This window comes from Cervus canadensis, chromosome 13 (assembly GCF_019320065.1).
Source record: "Cervus canadensis isolate Bull #8, Minnesota chromosome 13, ASM1932006v1, whole genome shotgun sequence".
Taxonomy (NCBI): domain Eukaryota; kingdom Metazoa; phylum Chordata; class Mammalia; order Artiodactyla; family Cervidae; genus Cervus; species Cervus canadensis.
In genome coordinates, this window is record NC_057398.1 from 46460195 (window position 1) to 46480053 (window position 19859).

The 19859-nt window shown below is 39.3% G+C and overlaps 1 protein-coding gene across 1 annotated transcript in view; it reads left to right on the forward strand.

Moving 5' to 3' along the window:
- CATSPERE (catsper channel auxiliary subunit epsilon) overlaps positions 1-19859 on the forward strand; it is a 144756-nt gene that overhangs the window by 100724 nt on the left and 24173 nt on the right. Inside the window, exons 12-17 of the mRNA XM_043486222.1 lie at positions 745-803; positions 3630-3705; positions 7997-8049; positions 10391-10441; positions 10855-10888; positions 10958-11037. Of these exons, the coding sequence (XP_043342157.1) occupies positions 745-803; positions 3630-3705; positions 7997-8049; positions 10391-10441; positions 10855-10888; positions 10958-11037 (353 nt within the window). The remainder of the gene's footprint in view (positions 1-744; positions 804-3629; positions 3706-7996; positions 8050-10390; positions 10442-10854; positions 10889-10957; positions 11038-19859) is intronic.

Sequence of the window (19859 nt, forward strand, 5' to 3'; positions counted from 1 at the left end):
CACTGGACCGCCAGAGAAGTCCCTCACTAAGATTGTTTTACAGGCACAAAGTCTGTTATCACAACAGATTAACTAGATCTGAAGATATATATATATGACAAAGAACTATGTAGAAATTATAGCTTCCATACTTCAAAAATGTGAAATTTATAATTTTCTGCCTTTGTCATCATATATGTTCTATAAATGGCTTTACCCTGAGATGATAGTAACCACATAGGATACTGAAAACTGAGATGAAACATGGTTCAGAGGGAAGAAAATATGCAAAAGGCAAATGGACATTTTAAAAACTTACTCAAAAACAACAGAGGAAAGATCAAGCAAATAACTCTCCATAGTCTCAAAAACTATAGACAATATGATATCTGTAATCATTTAAAAACCTCAAAGAAGAATTTAAAAGGTCCAGAGACAGGTTATTATAAACCAGAGGAAAGTGAAAAGCTTGCTATGCTGATATAAATGAAAAATAAAAGAACATTCCAACAACAAAAGTTAAATGAGGAGAGAGAAACAATGTAAATAAAAGAGCTATGATAATATAAAAAGTAAAATAAGGGAATATAAAAAGGAAAATTGAATATCTACATAATTGGAGTTTCTGAGATAGACAACAAATTAGAAAAATGCTAAATATTATTTTTCTTACCTAGAGAAAGATTTAAATCTGTCTTGAAAGTATCCATTGTCTCCATTCCCAATTTTCCTGCGTTACATAAACTTTTTTATTTTCTTTTTCAGACAATAACATTTTCTCAGAATATAAATTATGAGGCAGTAGATGATTATTTCAAGTTGCAGTAAGTATGACTTTTAAAAGAGTCTATTCAATATTAAATATGCTATTCAGGTTATTGATTTGTACATATTGTTTTATTTAAATGGCCTCATATCCTTTTAAATATCCAGATTTAAAATTCTTTTAGATATCTCAAAAGATGCAAGATTAGTATTCTATAGAAAAAATGTAAAATACTCCTTTAGTTTAATGGAAACATAACCCATCTGAAGGTGCTATTCATCCAACTGAAGTTACAAAAAAACCAGGCAATTTCTTAGTTCAATATTTTTGAGCACCTTTTATCATTCATTCCCATCCCAAAGTCTTTACATACTATGCTTAAGCAAAAACTAGAACTCTAATCCCCAAAAGTCTTTAATTATGACTAGAGTCAGATAAATTTCTGAATCTTGGAATAAGGTAGCACCATTAAACACTTAATTCATGGAGGAAGGCAACCAACATGGTATTGTATTTTAAGGCATTAGGTTATCACTATGTCCTGATTGAATATATTTTCTGGAAAAGTAGCATTGTTCTAGGAAAAAGTCCATTTTTCTTTAGCTTGCAGCTACTCCACCTGAGTTTGCATGCCTGCTCCACGCCAGGCACTCTAGGTGTTCAAAACACATGGTGAACAAGAAATACGGAGTTACTGCTGTCATGAGATATATCTCCAGTAGGAGAAGACAAGCAGCAAGTAATCAAATAAATAAACAAGATGGCCCCGAACAATTGTAAGTGCTATTAAGAAAATAAAGCAGAAAGAAGCAGTAGAATATCACCAGGAAGTATAGGAAGGAAATGCCACTTTAAACACAGTAGTCAAGAGACGCTCAAAACACCCCTTTCCCTCTAACTCATCAATTTTTCTCTTGAGTTCCTTTGAGTATTTTTGGTTTTGTGGATATTTATTCAGAATTCTGTTGCTGTACAAAACACATCAAATTGTCCAGGATTGTTGTTGTTTAGTCGCTAAGTGATGTCAGACTCTTTTGCGACCACATGGATTGTACTCGCCAGGCTCCTCTATCCACAGGATTCCCAAGGCAAGAATACTGGAGTGGGTTGCCATTTCCTTCTCCAGGGGATCTTCCTAACCTAGGGATGGAACCTGCATCTCCGGCATTGGCTGGCAGATTCTTTACTACTAAGCCACCAGGGAGGTTACTTTGGGTATTTTTGTTTTTGTGGATATTTACTCAGAATTCTGTTGCTTCACAACACACATCAAATTGTCCAGGATACTTTAGGTCAGTCCAGGACTTGAGAAAAAAAAAAAATACCAAAAACCTTGAAATTGGTGTGAAAAAACCTACCTATAAGTAAAATTATGTAGAAAATTGAAGATGTAATATTTACTTCAGTGTCCTTTTTACAGATCTGTACTATATTACTGAATAGACCAAATCAAATATTCCATAAAATTTGGAGAGAAAGTCATAACTGGCATAATTATAAGATGCTTCCTGATTTCAAAGGTGTTAGAAATAAAAATGTCTCTTAGAGTTGATGAAATATTGTATCAGTTCAGTTCAGTCCCTCAGTCATGTCTGACTCTTTGCAACCCCATGAACTGCAGCATGCCAGGCTTCCCTGTCCATCACCAACTCCCAGAATCTGCTCAAACTCATTCGGTGATGAGTTCATCGATTCGATGATGCCATCCAACCATCTCATCCTCTGTCATCCCCTTCTTTTCCTGCCTTCAGTCTTTCCCAGCATCAGGGTCTTTTCCAGTTAGTCAGCTCTTCACATCATGTGGCCAAAGTATTGGAGCTTCAGCTTCAGATGATATATTGTATAGTGATTTAAAAAATACAAAAATGTGCTATTTGTATCCTCACTTATTTAGCATATTTTATATATGTGAGAAATAGGAAAATACAATGAATACTGAAAAAAAAAGGACATTTGTTTGTGGTTAGTTTGTGTTTGCTTTTTCCCAGTTTTTTCAATAAGTAAAAACCTTAGCAGGGGCAGGAAACAAATAATACTTTCAAAACTTTTCTTGAGTTTTCTTGTAATTTTTGAGACCTCCTATTTTGCCTGAGCAGAAATGATCCATGTGCATTTCCTAATCTACAAAGGCATGATGTCTGATCTCCCTTTTGCTTCCAGTCAGATCATATTGTGCAGCATAATGAGGTTCAGAAAACTAATTTCGTTAACTTAGTATCTATTGTTCCAAAGGCATTATCAATGGGGGGAAATCTGTAGAGGCTAGAAAAGGAATCTATGCAATGACTTGTTGTTATTGTGGTTTAGTCACTCAGTCGTGTCTGCTTCTTACAGCCCCATGGACTGTAGCCCACCAGGCTCCTCTGTCTATGGGATTTCCCAGCCAAGAATACTGGAGTGGGTTGCCATTTCCATCTCCAGGAGATAGATCTTCATACCCAGGGATCGAACCCACGTCTCCTGAGTCTCTTGCATTGGCAGGCAGATTCTTTACCACTGAGCCACCAGGGAAGCTATGGCTGTGAAATACCATCAGGAAACAGGCAACAATGTTAGCAGCAAAATCCCATCCTCAGGAGACTAAGGGTGTTAATGAAATACAAGGGCTGAAATGCTGATGGAAGTTCATTTTTATTTCCCATTATGCTGACTTATGCTGGCCAAAATATGGGATACCATGAAATGAGAATGACTTTAGGATATGACCACAGTGCACCTTAGCAGAAGCAGCAAGCGGTCACCACCACCACTAGGCCTCTAGGATTCCTCAGTGGGGGATTCATTCACATCTTGAAAATGGGGCTTTCATATGTTCTACACAAAGCAGGCTCATGGCTCCCTCCCTTGTGATTTTACAGTCATTTGTATGTGTTGTTTCTCCTAGATACGAGAACACAGGTCTTCTGCTTGTCCACGTGAGACCCAGTGAACTTGCAAAAACATGTCCAATATCCCAAAAGGTAAGTAACAGAGTAGAAGATCAAAAAATCTTCTTCAATAAGACACAGGTGGTAAACTAAATAATACATATTAACTCCATTCAATACCACTCCCCCTAACATGTAGCAACATGCTGTAATATTTCACTGTAGAGACAGCATTATTTTACTTTGGAAAGAGAAGATTACTTACTGCCTTCCATGAATTTACATCAGAATATAAACATGCGTAAAGATGTAAAATTAATTTTAAAATGTATTTACATATTTATATAAATAAAACTGTGTAGAGAAAAACTGAAATTAATGAGAACAGCCAAATTTGGATATGGTTTGTCAGAGAAGACTGCTAGTCATGTCCGTATCAATGCTGCATTTATTTATTTTTAAAAATGGACCATTTCTTCACTTAAAAAATTTTATTGCATGCCTACCATGTTTCTGTGTTTCAGCCTGTGTGCTAAGTGATGGGAATTACCAAGATGGAAAGAGTCCTTTCCAAAGGGGAAAACATAAACTAGTATAAGAGAATGTGAAATATGCAGTTACCAAATAGCCCAGAGGAAAGAGTGAGGAATTTTGTTTGGGAGGGGAAAAGTGAAAAGAAGATGCATGAAATGACTGTTGAAGGGTAAGTAGAAGTTGAGAGGGAAAATGCAAAGGGAATTCAAGGAAGAGGCATACACAAAAGCACAGCAGTGTTACATCTCAGCGGGGTGTTCAGATAACCACCCACTACCACCTCCTTTGAGTGTTTGTTCCCCATTGAGGGATGACTCCTCTCTTTATTCTTTCTCATTCCAACTAATAATCAATAAACATATATTGAGCACCTGCTGCATACCAGGCAGAGCACAATGGGGCATACCCACATGAAGAATTCAAAGTTAAATGAGACATAGGCCCTGCTCTTCAGGACCTCGGAACCAAGAGCCTGTTCCTATCAGGGCAAGATTCCAAGAATTTAGAGGGAGCCTTGAACTAAGGCAGACGTGATCCATCCTTGAGCACGACTGAAGCACATTGCTTCCCCAGGAAATGCATACTGACCATTCCTCCTGTTTACCCACCATGCTGCCTACCCAGCTTAATCTGCTGAAGAAGCAAAAACCTGCCACCTAGCAAGTTCCTGCCCCAGCCTCGGTCTGCCTTCTCTATCTTTCAGTTCAGTTCAGTTCAGTTCAGTCGCTCAGTCGTGTCCGACTCTTTGCGACCCCATGAATCGCAGCACGCCAGGCCTCCCTGTCCATCACCAACTCCTGGAGTTTACTCAAACTCATGCCCATCGAGTCAGTGATGCCATCCAGCCATCTCATCCTCTTCCATCTCATCCTTGTCCCCTTCTCCTCCTGCCCCCAACCCCTCCCAGCATCAGGGTCTTTTCCCTGATGAGTCAACTCTTCGCATGAGGTGGCCAAAGTATTGGAGTTTCAGCTTCAGCATCAGTCCTTCCAATGAACACCCAGGACTGATCTCCTTTAGGATGGACTGGTTGGATCTCCTTGCTCTCTATCTTTAGCTCCACTTTATTCCATATAATTTGCCTCCCTGAAGCACCATGATTTCCTCCATCTCTTTCCCTGTCTAATTTAGAGATATGCCCCCTCTCCTGCCCAGCCCAGGCATTACAAAACATATTAATCTAGAGTGAAAGTGTTAGTCACTAAGTCATGTCTGACTCTTTGCAACCCCATGGACTGTAGCCCACCAGGCTCCTCTGTCCATGGAATTCTCCAGGCAAGAATACTGGAGTAGGCAGCCATTCCTCTCTCCAGGGGATCCTCCCGACCCAAAGATTGAACCTGGGTCTCCTGCATTACAGGTGGATTCTTTACTGCCTGAGCCACGGGGGAAGCCCAATGTTAATGTAAGTGAAAGTGAAAGTTTAGTCACTCAGTTGTGTCCAACTCTTTGCGACCCCATGGACTATAGCATACCAGGATCCTCCATCCATGGGATTTTCCAGGCAAGAGTACTGGAGTAGGTTGCCATTTCCTTCTCCAGAGGATCTTCCTGACCCAGGGATCAAACCCAGGTCTCCCACATTGTAGGCAGACGCTTTACCGTCTAACCAGAGTTCAAATGCACGCTCTACCACCTACTGACTTCAAGAAGCTCCTAAGCACTCTGAGTCTTGGCTGCCTCTTTCATAAAGGGGGAAATGTAATATCCATTTCACAGTATTTATCTACTTCGTTGAGAGTATTAAATGAGATAATTTATGTAAAATGCCCAGAATAGTACTGTCACAGAGTAATTACCTAATATTACTGGTTTCTTCCTTGGCACACCCCAAGACATGGACCATTCAAATCTAACCACCGTCTGTGCCCATTTCAGGTAGTTTGTATTGACCTACCCACTGAAATAGAATGGAGAATATGCCATATAGTAGAAGATGCTGGAATATGCCAGAGTCCTTTAGGCAATAGGAACATGTGGCAAGAAAATACATACCAGGCAGAGCCCAGTGGGGGCATACCCACATGAAGAATTCAAAGTTAACTGGATTAACTAGCTAGCCAAGAAAATAAAAACTAGTCCACAACTGCAAGGTATGCTCTAAACCACAGGGACCCCTTTTTATGCTCCCATCCCCACTGGTAAGCAAGTCATCAGTCTCCCAGATAAGTATTATAGACAGAGGGCCCACAGACTTCTTCTCTAGTTGGATGAAGTTAGGCCCTTGATAAACCTGCTGAACCAAATGGCTCATGGGGTGAGCCATTTGAACATAAGCCTGCCATCTTTGTCACTGAGTCTTTATAGCCTGCAGCAGAGCAGCAAATAGAACCGGCAGCTCCAACAAGGCTACGTCTCAGTTTTTTAACCATACACCAAGAACCAGAATGCAGTGAGGCCACCCCAGTAAGCCAGGTCCCAGAAGGACATAATAGTTCCTTCCAAAGTGAAATTTCCCAGGGAGAGATGACTACACTGACTAATACGTTGTCTTCCAACATTTCTATGTTGAAAGCCTTTAGAATTCCTGTCTCAGTTCAGTTGTTCTGTCCAGTTAGAGGGGAATATGCTGGGTCTGATCTAAGCTAAGCGAGGAGGAGTTCTGTCCTGTACTTAAGAGAATGATAAAGAAATATTTCTTAATAAAGAAACTCAATACACTCATCATTCTCATTTGGGCTGTACGTCAGAATTTCTCTATTAGATGACCAGTCCCAGGGAAGATGTGTTAGTCCTCTAGCAGTGGGTACCTACACAACAGGCTCATTCATGCTTCCCACATTCTGCACCCATGCTTTTGTTGAAGAGCCACCTCCAGGTCAACTCATATTTCTAATCTTAGTCATGATTGTTAATTCTGAGGTTAGGGATGACTTTAGTGAACTAAGACCCAGAAAAGAAGAGATGTTACAAATAAGATCATCAAGTAATAGTGTGTTGTAACTATGAAAAACTTGAGGACCTCAGCCAACCATGTACCTTATATGCGTAATTTAGTAAAGATAAAGGGCAGACCCATGTTTCTAAATACATTTGATGGGAAAAGATTTAGTGATGATAGACAGCAAGTACTGTGGGTAGAGTTGCTGAGAGAACAAATCAGGTCCTATGGGTGAGATCAGGTAGTTCAAGGAATAAAATCCATAAACTCCTGCTGTGAAGCATGCCTTTCTAATGAAGCCAGAAAGGGTTTGGTTTAGCAGGTGCAACTCTCTAAATCCATCAAGCTTGACTGGACATCATTCTCTAACCCTACCCTCCTGATTCCTAAAGATTTTTTTTTTTAGATTTGCTTTGTGAAAATATGCAATATATAGGGCATGTTTATAATAGATGGCAAGTGTCTAGATCCCACTTAGAAAGCCTGCGGTGGAGGATGGGAAGATAGGCAGGGTATACAGGAGTGAGTAAGGTGTCCTGGAGTCAATCAGAAATAGAAGTTGCTTATCCTAGCTGAGGAAGAACGAGGACTCCAGTTTTAAAAAGAAGTCAAATTCATAGTTAAATGTATTACAGAAACCTTCCAGGTGAGTCAGGTACAAGCTGGAACCACAGAGTTGATAGTCATGATTGTAGAGATGCTAGTGAAAAATGACATCAAATTGGTTCTCTGATATAGAAGTAAGAAAGCAGAGACCTGACCTTTGAGCTTGTGAGCCCCAAGGGTGAAAGAAAGCAAAGAAAGAAAAAAAAGCTATCAAATGAGGAAAATGACACAGAGCAGAATAGCCAAACTCTACATTTAAAGGGTTATTTCAGATCTAAAATGTAATTGTTTTTAGCTGTAGTAATGTTTTAGACTATGTGATTTAGAACCACTAAACTCATCACCTAAATTACTTTACTTTAGGTGTTCCAAATATCTGTTGGCTGTGATGCTAGTAAATTCATTGCTGTTAAAGGGCAAGTATATTTGCACTTGACTTGTCTTACTCTTTATGTTTTAAAACAAATGTTGAATTAAATGTAATTACTAGTTATTAGCCTAATGACTGACATGTCCGTATGAAATCCATAATAAATTGACAATTTGTTCAAACCAGACTTGTTTTAACTTTTTGCCAAGTCAAACATTACATTTTAATCAGACTAAAAGGGAAAAAGATTTAACCTCTTTCTCTATTATCAGCATTTTTCTCTGTCTCCCCTTTTCATAAGCCAGCTTCCATCTTTTGCATTACTTCTCTCAGCTCTTCAGTGTACAACTCATTTCCAGAGAAATGAGAGGAAGAAACACTTAATGTCTGTTGTCCATCCTACTCAAACCAGTTATAATTCCATTTCTATCAGAGAACTGCTTATAACCACATGAGAGAAGCCTATTTTCTGCACCTTTTTCCATGGATGAAAGCAAGTCACTTCATAAATAGATTCAAATATTTTTCCATGAGAAAGTTTTTTAAAGCAAACCTAACAGAACCGCCAGTGTTTCCTCCAGAGAATCCCAAGATGTGACTTTTATTGATTTTACTGCGGTTCACAGCGAAGCACACTGGAACTTGTGTCATCCACAGTTCTTTCTTCTACATGGGAGAGAATAAAGGTCAGCATACACAAAAATTAAGCAGCTGAGTTTGGAATGTAAAACGGAGACAGAAATGTATTGCAGTTCCTTTCCTGTGGTTATGGTGAGGGTGGAGTGACATTGACACTTAGCTAAATCTATTTATAAAGTGATGTGTTCTCATCCAAAACAAAAGTCTATTCATCTGTCATTCTAATAATCTTTTGAGTACTGAATTGTCATAATTAGCTGCCAGATAGATAATTAAATATTCTCATCTCCTTTAGCAAGGAATTTGCATTTCCCATAAACCCTTTTCCAGAAAACACAAAAGCTAACTGATTATAAAGCCTAAAGCATCTCATTTCTGGGATGGTCTACATCCTTCTCCTCAGAGTATAATCTAAGGAGCTGCACTGACATCACCTGGGAACTTACTAGAAATGCAGAACCTCAGGTTTCGCTTCATATCTGCTGAGTCAGAATCTCTATTGTAACAAAATTTCCAAGATTAGTAGGGACATTAAAATTTGAGAATAACTGCTCTAGGCAATATATATATATATATATATATATATTAAAGTCACTGTGATATTAAATATCACAGTCATGTCCAACTCTCTGCGACCCCATGGACTATAGCCTACCAGGCTCCTCTATCCATTGGATTTTCCAGGCAAGGGTACTGGAGTGGGTTGCCATTTTCTTCTCCAGGGGATCTTTCTGACCCAGGGATCAAACCCAGGTCTCCCACGTTGCAGGCAGACACTTTACCATCTGAGCTACCAGGGATGCCCACTCTAAGCGACAGGTTGCAAAAATCAATTCCCAGTACCCCTGCATGCAGTATCATTACATGAAGATCTCCTTCTTCAGTGAGATGCAAAGCAACTTGAATCCATCTATTTCTGGGAAGGTTTAGTGAGCTATTGTCAGACTAGGTTGCTCGTCAGAATCAACTGGAGAGCATCAGAAAACACAGATTTCAGGTCCTTTTCCAGATCTCGTAGTTAATGACCCACTGTTCTGGACCTCTAAAAATGACCTTAATTTCTTGAACTCAGGTTGTGGTGGGCCTAACTTTTCACAGTCCACAAAGGAGAGCTATGAGGCCCATGATCCTTCTGGCAGGAGAGGTGTTAATGAAAGAGGGCATCTCTTGGGATCAAATTTGAGTTCAGGATGGGAGGTGGTCCCAGGCTTTCATTTTCTATATAAAATAAACACAATGGTGTCCAGGGTTCCTTCTGAGTTACACTGGAGGCAGTCAGCAAAAATGATCAAATGAATAAATTAACTTACCAAAAACTCTTATCATTTCATAGACCTTGATAGCCTTATGTCTGCATAAACCCTAACTAGAAATTATGTGAATCATTAAAATAGGTCCTTACCTGCACAGCTGAGGCTCTAGTAGCAGTTAGAACTGTGTTTTTAAAAATTATGAATAATAAAACAGTCCAAAGAAATTTGTCTTTACTTTGATAGATTTTCCACAAATTTTTCACATGTATCAAACATAAGAGGTAAATCAGTATATTTCTAATTCTGGCACCTTCAGAAACGTTTGTGAAAATAGAAATGCTAGGCCCACACACCAGTCCCAGAGATTCTAATTCAATAAGTGATGATTCTGTGATACTTTCAAGTTTAAAAATCACTGAGTGAAACAAGTAAATATTTGTGCTAATAAATAAGGAATGATGATATTACAACTTCATTGTATTTTATTTCTTGTAGATTTACTAAAAGGGAATGTCTTCAGCATGATTTTTTTTACATCATTGAACAGTAAGCAATATTTTCTAATGTAAGCATTGACTTGTATATTAACGTACTATCGATAATTTATGATTAGTTTGTATTTATTCCTATTAGTAGCAGTCTTTTCTGATATATGCACTTATTGCTATAAATTTACCTCTAGGCACTGATTTTGCTGCACCTCCCAAATTTTGATAAGTTGTGTTTTCATTTTCATTTAGATGAGTGTATTTTTGAAACTTCTCTTGAGAGTTCATCTTTGATCCATGTGTTATTTAGAAATGTTATTTAGAAGCCTCCATATATTTTAAGAGTATTTTGTAATTATGGTCACCTGTTTGACTTTTTTGTGATACCTCTATCTAAGCGAAGTAATGGTTTAATTTTTTAAGCTTGAGAAGAGGAAAGATTCTAAGTAACAAAAAAAAATTTTTTTACAGGTCATATCTGAGGGATCGACCGTCTAAACCATTGGTAAGAAAACTATAATTCTGTCAATCAGCCAAATATAGAAAATAACTAAAGCATTATTTCCTTTTCTAGAGAGTAAAATATAACTGGGACAAATACGGCTGCCCACTGAGAGTTGATTTCAGAGAAAAATTTCGCCCTTTGGTTCAACTGTAAGTATATTCTCACTAAAAATTTTAACTTACTATTGAAAGTTTCAAAATTATGAAAAGAAGCCTAATTAGTCATGCATTTAATAATAAATATTTTTGAGCACCCAACGTATGCAGCACTGGGTTTTCAGTGCTAGTTATACAAAATTGGATGACCTGTGGTCCATGCATGAGGGAGGTTACAATTTAGAAGCTGAGGCATAAGTGGGTAAGAGGGTTAAAACTCTTCTCAGGGATGCAGACAGAACTAACCCTTGCTTTATCCTCTCTAAATCTCTCCTCAACCTACAGCACCCCTCCCCATCAGGAACTCATTTCAGTTCAGTTCAGTCGCTCAGTCGTGTCCAACTCTTTGCCACCTCATGAATCGCAGCATGCCAGGACTCCCTGTCCATCACCAACTCCTGGAGTTTACTCAAACTCATGTCCATGGACTCGGTGATGCCATCCAGCCATCTCATCCTCTGCCATCCCCTTCTCCTCCTGCCCCCAATCCCTCCCAGCATCAGGGTCTTTTCCAATGAGTCAACTCTTCGCATGAGGTGGCCAAAGTACTGGAGTTTCAGCTTCAGCATCAGTCTTTTCGCAATGAAAACCCAGGACTTATCTCCTTAGGTATGGACTGGGTTGGATTTTTCTTGGCAAGTCCAAGTACTTCTCAAGAGTCTTCTCCAACACCCAGTTCAAAGCATCAATTCTTCAGGCTCAGATTTTCTTCACAGTCCAACTCTCACATCCATACAATGAACCACTGGAAAAACCATAGCCTTGACTAGATGGACCTTTGTTGGCAAAGTAATGTCTCTGCTTTTTAATATGCTATCTAGGTTGGTCATAACTTTCCTTCCAAGGAGTAAGCGTCTTTTAATTTCATGGCTGCAATCACCATCTGCAGTGATTTTGGAGCCCAAAAAAATAAAGTCTGACACTGTTTCCACTCTTTCCCCATCTATTTCCCATGAAGTGATGGGACCAGATGCCATGATCTTAGTTTTGTGAATGTTGAGCTTTAAGCCAACCTTTTCACTCTCCCCTTTCACTTTCATCAAGAGGTTTTTTAGTTCCTCTTCACTTTCTGCCATAAGGGTGGTGTCATCTGCATATTTGACGTTATTGATAGTTCTCCCGCCAATCTTGATTCCAGCTTGTGCTTCATCCAGCCCAGCGTTTCTCATGATGTACTCTGCATATATGTTAAATAAGCAGGGTGACAATATACAGCCTTGACATACTCCTTTTCCTATTTGGAACCAGTCTGTTGTTCCATGTCCAGTTCTAACTGTTGCTTCCTGAGCTGCATATAGGTTTGTCAAGAGGCAGGTCAGGTGGTCTGGTATTCGCATCTCTTTCAGAATTTTCCACAGTTTATTGTGATCCACACAGTCAAAGGCTTTGGCATAGTCAATAAAGCAGAAATAGATGTTTTTCTGGAACTCTCTTGCTTTTTCGATGATCCAGCAGATGATCCCCCTTAATGTTCTCTCCCAGATACATGCACTCTTCAGCTCAGTTCAGTTCAGTCGCTCAGTCGTGTCTGACTCTTTGTGACACCATGGACCGCAGCACGCCAGGCTTCCCTGCCCATCACCAACTCCCGGAGTTTACCCAAACTCATGTCCATTGAGTCGGTGAGGCCATCCAACCATCTCATCCTCTGTCATCCCCTTCTCCTCCTGCCTCAACCTTTCCCAGCATCAGGGTCTTTTCCAATGAGTCAACTCTTTGCATCAGGTGGCCAAAGTATTGGGGTTTCAGCTTCAACATCAGTCCTTCCAAAGAAAGCTTCAGGACTGATCTCCTTTAGGATGGACTGGTTGGATCTCCTTGCAACCAGTCCCTCCAAGGGACTCTCAAGAGTCTTCTCCAATACCACAGTTCAAAAGCATCAATTCTTTGGCACTCAGCTTTCTTTATAGTTCAACTCTCACATCCATACATGACTACTGGAAAAACCATAGCCTTGACTAGACTGATCTTTGTTGGCAAAGTAATGTCTCTGCTTTTTAATATGCTGTCTAGGTTGATCATAACTTTCCTTCCAAGGAGTAAGCGTCTTTTAATTTCATGGCTGCAATCACTATCTGCAGTGATTTTGGAGCCCCAAAAAATAAAGTTTGATACTGTTTCCACTGTCTCCCCATCTATTTGCCATGAAGTGATGGGACCAGATGCCATGATCTTAGTTTTTTGAATGTTGAGCTTTAAGCCAACATTTTCACTCTCCTCTTTCACTTTCACCAAGAGGCTTTTTAGTTCCTCTTCACTTTCTGCCATGAGGGTGGTGTCATCTGTATATCTGAAGTTATTGATATTTCTCCCAGCAATCTTGATTCCAGCTTGTGCTTCATGCAGCCCAGTGTTTCTCATGATGTACTCTGCATATAAGTTGAATAAGCAGGGTGACAATATATAGCCTCGACGTTCTCCTTTTCCTATTTGGAACAAGTCTCAAATCATCTCAAATCATTATTAAACACCTGTTGTTGTTCAGCCACTTAGTCATGTCTGATTCTTTGTGATCCCATGGACATATGCCATGGAAGCATGCCCCATGGAAACATGCCAGGTTTCCCTGGCCCTCACCATCTCCCAGAGTTTGCCAAGGTTCATGTCCAAAGTTCATGTTTAATCGGTGATTAAACACCTAATTTACACCAATTACTGTGCTAGGCACTGGGAACTCAAAGATGGGTAAGACAGGATTTCTGCTCTCAAGAATCTGATGAATTAGATATGAACTAATATGCTAAATGGAACAATAGAAAGGATTAGTATGGATTGTTGGTCCTGAAAAGAAAAGAATCCAGTTCAGCTACGGAAGGGAGAGGGGCCCTAGGAAGTGTTCCCAGAGCATTAGAGCTGAGTCACTGAGGCTTAAAGGATAAGATTTAGCTCAATGAAGGCAGGGGAGGAAAGGAGAAGTGGGGAAGGTAACAGGGAATTCCACTGAGTAAGCCTTTGAAACAGAAGTGATAGAGGAAGAAATTTCATAGTTCAAGTGGTATCATGTTACTGGAGCACAAACTGAGTCCTGATGTGTCAGGAGAAGGCTGAGAAACTAGCTAGGTAGACTCCAGACCATGGAAGGCTTTCTAGCCATTCTTTTATTTTTCCCACAAAAAAACTTATTTAACCAAAGGAAAATTGCTTCATAATATTGTATTTACCTTTGCCATACATCAACAGGAATCAGCTTTTACTCCCACCCCTCCACTGACATTGCCAGCCAGTGTGGCCAGCGGCCTCCATGTTGCTAACTCAATGGTCAGTTCTCAGGTCTCATCTTACTCAATCTCATTAACAAGAACTAACACGGTTGATCATTTCCTCCTACTTAAAATATCTTCCTTATTGGGATTCCAGGATGTCATGTTTTCCTACTTTTCCTGTTACCTCACTGGTAGCTCTTCCTTAATTTCTTAGTTTATTATTTTCTCCATGACTTTTTTTTTTTAACTTTTTACTTTGTATTGGGGTATAGCTAATTAACAAACAATGATAGTTTGATAACAAACCTGATAGTTTTCAGCAAAGGGACTCAGCCATACATATACATGTATCCATTCTCCCCCAAATTCCCCTCCCATCCAGGCTGTCACATAACACTGAGCAGAGTTCCATGTGCTATACAGTATGTCCTTGTTGGTTATCCATTTTAAAATATAACAGTGTATACATGTCCATCTCAAACTCCCTAACTATCCCTTTCCCCCATCTTTTTACCCAGCAGCCATAAGTTCATTCTCTAAGTCTGTGAATCTCTTTGTTTTGTAAGTTCATTTGTATCATTTCCTTTTAGATTCCTATATAAGGGATGTCATACAATATTTCTTCTTCTCTGTCTGACTTACTTCACTCAGTATGACAATCTCTAGGTCCATTCATGTTGCTTCAAATGGCATTATTTCATTCTTTTTAATGGCTGAGTAATATCTCACTGCATATATGTACCGCATCTTTTTTATCTATTACTCTATCGAAGGACATTTAGGTTGCTTCCATGTTCTGGCTATTGCAAACAGTGCTGCAATGAATACTGGGTTGCAGGTGTCCTTTCAGAACATGATTTTCTCCAGATATATGCTCAGGAGTGGGATTGCAGGGTCATATGGTAGCTCTATTTTTAGATTTTTAGGGATTCTCCATACTGTTCTCCATAGTGACTGTACCAATTTACATTCCCACCAATGGTGTAGGAAGGTTCCGTTCTCTCCACACTCTCCAGAATTTATTGTTTGTAGATATTTTGAGGATTGCCATTCTGAACTGTGTGAGGGAAATACTTAATTGTAGTTTTAATTTGTATTTCTCTAATAATTAGCAATGTTGAGCATCTTTTCATGTGCCTCTTGTCCATTTGCATGTCTGTCTTCTTTGGAGAAATGTCTTTAGATCTTCCACCCATTTTTTAATTGTTTTTTTTTTAAATATTGAGCTACATGGACTGTGTATATTTTGATTAATCCCTCTTTGGTCACTTCATTTGCAAATTTCATTTTCTTCCTTTCTGTGGATTATCTTTTCATTTTGTCTGTGGTTTCTTTTGCTGTGCAAAAGCTTTTAAGTTTAATTAGGCCCCATTTGTTTATTTTTATTTCCATTACTCTAGGAAGTGAACCAAAAAAAGAGATCTTTGCTGTGATTTATGTCAGAGAATATTCTCCTTATGTTTTCCTTTAACAGTGTTATAGTATCTGGTCTTATATTTAGGTCTATAATATATCTTGGGTTTATTTTTGTGTAGGGTGTTAGAGAATGTTCTGATTTCATTATTTTACATGTAGCTGTCTAGTTTTCTCAGCACTACTTATTGAAGAGATGGTCTCTTCTCTCTTGTATACTCTTGCCTTTGTCATAGATTAATTAACCATAGGGTGAATTGGTTTATTTCTGGGTTTCTATCCTGTTCCATTGATCTATATTTCTGTTTTTGTGTCAGTATCATACTGTCTTGATTACTGTAGCTTTGTAGTATAGTCTGAAGTCAGGGAGTCTGATTCCTCCAGCTGTGTTCTTTCTCAAGATTGCTTTGGCTATTCAGGGGCTTTTGTATTTCCATATAAATTGTAAAAATTTTTGTTCTGATTCTGTAAAAAATGCTATCAGTAACTTGATAGATATTATATTGAATCTGCAGATTGCCTTAGGTAGTATAGTCACATTGACAACATTGATTATTCCAATATTGAACATGATATTGCTCTCCATCGGTTTGTGTCATCTTTGATTTCTTTCACCAGTATCTTACAGTTTTTAGAGGTCTTTTGCCTCCTTAGGTGGGTTTATTCCTAGGTACTTTATTCTTTTTGATGCAATGGCAATTTTTAAAAATCTGCACTAAATGATATCATAAACAAAGTAAAAAAGACAAGTGGTTGAAATGTTTGTTTTTTATGTCTTTAAATACAGATTTTTAAGAATTGTGGTAAAATATGGCAAACATTTGGATGAATACCTTATGTAGTTAGACAACAGAATGCCAAATAGCAGTTAAAATGAATGAGCTATGATGCTTGTAAGAGGGAATCAAATGTTCAGCCATGAATTCCAGGTTGGGTAGGGAAGGAAGAGAGATCAGGAGGGACCCACTGATGAAGAAAACAGATCAAGAGACTGGAAATTTCTGTGGATTTATCTCAAAACCTAATATCGAGTGGAAAAAAAAGTCACCAAAAGATACTTACAGTATAATATCATGTATGTACATTTTCAAACCCATAAATCAATAATATACATGATTTATGGACACATTTGTATATAATTAAAGAATACAACCTGGATGGAAATGATAAATAATAATTTTCACATTATTCTCCGTATATTTGAAATACCTTATTAAAATAAAATAAGCACCTAAGCTATAGGAGCAACGTCCATGAAGAAAGCTGGGGAAATAGGATCAAAGGCCCAGGTGGCAAGGTTCAAAGGGTAATCCATTCTTTGAGACTGTGGGTGCATGTGTGCTCAATTGCTCAGTCATGTCCAACTCTTTGCGACCCTATACTGTAGCCCACCAGCTTCCTCTGTCCATGGAATTTTCCAGGCAAGAATGCTAGAGCAAGTTGCCATTTCCTCCTCCAGGGGATCTTTCCAACCCAGGGATTGAAACTGAGTCTTGCGTCTCCTGCATTGGCAGGCACAGTCTTCACTGCTATGCCATCTGGGAAGCCCGTGAGATTCGGAGGGAAGAAGTAAAAATGACTAGTTTGGAGATAGGAATGTAGAAGTTGAGAGAGGTCATGTCTGATAGCCCCAGTTTACTTACATGCAGGAGAAAGGAGGGTCATCTGTAAACTCAGAGAAGGAAGGGGTTGAGGAGGGGACTTCAGGAGAATGTCAAAGGTCACTGAGGGTAAAATGAAAAGGAGCTGGCTAAGGGCCTGTAAAAAGATTACTGGACAACAGCAAAGGTACAACTGAGGTAAGATACCATGAGTGGGTCCAATCCTCACACACGCTGAACTTCCCAAGTATCACATACACAGCTGAAGAAGGCATAGGTAGCATCCAAGGTTTAGGTTAGACGTTAGATGCAAGGGGAAGAATAACTGAGTGTATCCAGGGTGCTGGTGGGAGACAGCGGGTCAGATAATCAACCATGAGATTGGGCTGAGTGGGAGAGGAAGAGCGGCTAGAAAGGAACTTTTATGCAGCAGAGAAGCAGAGGGGAATAAGGGGAATGGAGGTCAAGGGGCAGCTGAGAGGCTGTGAAAGATGGAAGAGGTTGGAGTCAGAAAGTGGCCTTTTAGAGCAGCACTACTTTGGACTACTGCGGCAGTACTTTTGTATCTCTCCAACAAGGAATCACTTGATAAAACTTGTTGACTCCAATTCTCCTAAGATAATCAACCAAATAGTTGAGGTTAAGTACAGTGGGATGGGCTTCCCAGGTGACTCAGTGGTAATGAATCCATCTGCTAATTCAGGAGACCTGAGTTTGATCCCTGGGTGGGCAAGATCCCCTGGAGAAGGAAATAGAAACCCACTCAAGTATTCTTGACTGGGAAATCCCATGGACAGAGCAGCCTAGCAGGCTACAGTCCATGGGGCAGCAAAAGAGTCAGACACAACTTAGTGACTAAACAACTACAGAGGGGCAGTCAGATCAATAAGCCTCAGTGTCCAGTTCAACTGGATTATAGCAATACATAGTTAATAACCCAGTATTCAATTAGGTATTTACCAGAAGCAAATTTGGGTGCTAATTAAGCCTTAAGATAGGGATGGTCGCTAGGAAATTAGCATGTAGTCTAGATCTCTAGATTATAATAAATGCCTTACCTTTCTAGAAAACGGCTTAGGAACAGTGTTGGGCATAATTTTACAGATAAAATAACAGATTCAATATCAAATACTAACAAGAATAAAGCAAGTCTTAGAAGTACGATTCAGCTGGGAATATGTCATCCCAGCTGCCTCTTTGCTATCAATTCCCATGACAACCCATCCCAAACTAGAATTTGGTGCTACAGAAGCAACCCAGAGGGAACAGAGGGACATAATTGCTCTACTATGATGCAGGAAGTTCAATAGCAGATATTAGGGTGTTTTAGGGCTACTCAAGATTTGTTTAATCAGGTACGGTAAGACACATAGACATGGAAATGACTGTCATGAAGGAAGAAGTTTATTATAAATAACAATCCCAAGAAACAGGAGGCACAGCACATCATGTAGGGCCTCATGGGGAAGCACCAGGACCTGTCAGGAGAGAGGGAGTGAGGGGAAAACAGAGGTAAGAGCCTCAACTGTGTTTTCTGTAGGAAGGAATGGAGAGACAGGGTAAGCAGGACAGAACTGGCTATTTTGAGTCATTTCAGTGGGCTCTGAGCACAAGTGCTGTCTAGTTGTCTAGTACCTCGTCTTGGGGTGATTAAAGGAGGTGAATGGGGAGTGGGCCAGTGTGACAACTCATAAAGGAGGTGGGTTCTGGCTGGGCTACAGACTATGGGGCTGCCAGAGTTGGACTACTATGGAAGGACAGTCAGATCTGAGATCAGTTAGCCTCAGTGTCCAGGCTTCTGGATTGGTTGGTTTGCGTATGAAAGGCATTCCTGGTTTACCATCTCTAAGAATTAACCCTGGGAAGGGCAGTCCCTCCAAATTAAGCAAGTCCCCAGATACTAAGCACCACTTTACAGAAATTAAAAGACATGATTAATATAATGAGCTATCTGGAGCGACCACACAGGATTGTAAACATATGTCTACTGGATCAATAGAGAGCTCTCTCCTTCCCAATTCCAAAAGTAGAACTGCCATAGTGGAGAAATTACAAATTGTAGGGAAGAGTTACAAAATGTAGTAACATTCATGAGTCTCTCAGGTTTAATTAGTATTTTATATCACATTAACAAACTTTAATGAAAATAAGCCATGCTCACACGGGCAAGTATTTTTGCCTGGTATTCTCAATGAAATGAATAGAATATTAAAGAGCATAATAAACCCAGAAAGCATGGGTTATGCAATTCATTGTTATTGCCACTAGATGACACTGTAGCTTCTTGCTTTTCATGAGTGTCAAGTGATGCCTGCTCAAGAGTTAAGATCTTTTTTACTTAAATAAATCATGTTGTTTTCTTTCTGGTAGAAATGTAAGCATTTTTAATTGTACAAAGCAAACATTAAAAAAGATAATATTCATGATTAAAATTGAATATCAAAGGAATGGTGGGGGTGGAGGAACAGGAAATATGATTTTATGATTTTTTATTGTTCCTGGGCTTCCCTAATAGCTCAGTAGATAAAGAATCCACCTGCAATGCAGGAGACCCCGATTTATTCCTGGGTTGGGAATATCTGCTGGAGAAGGGATAGAC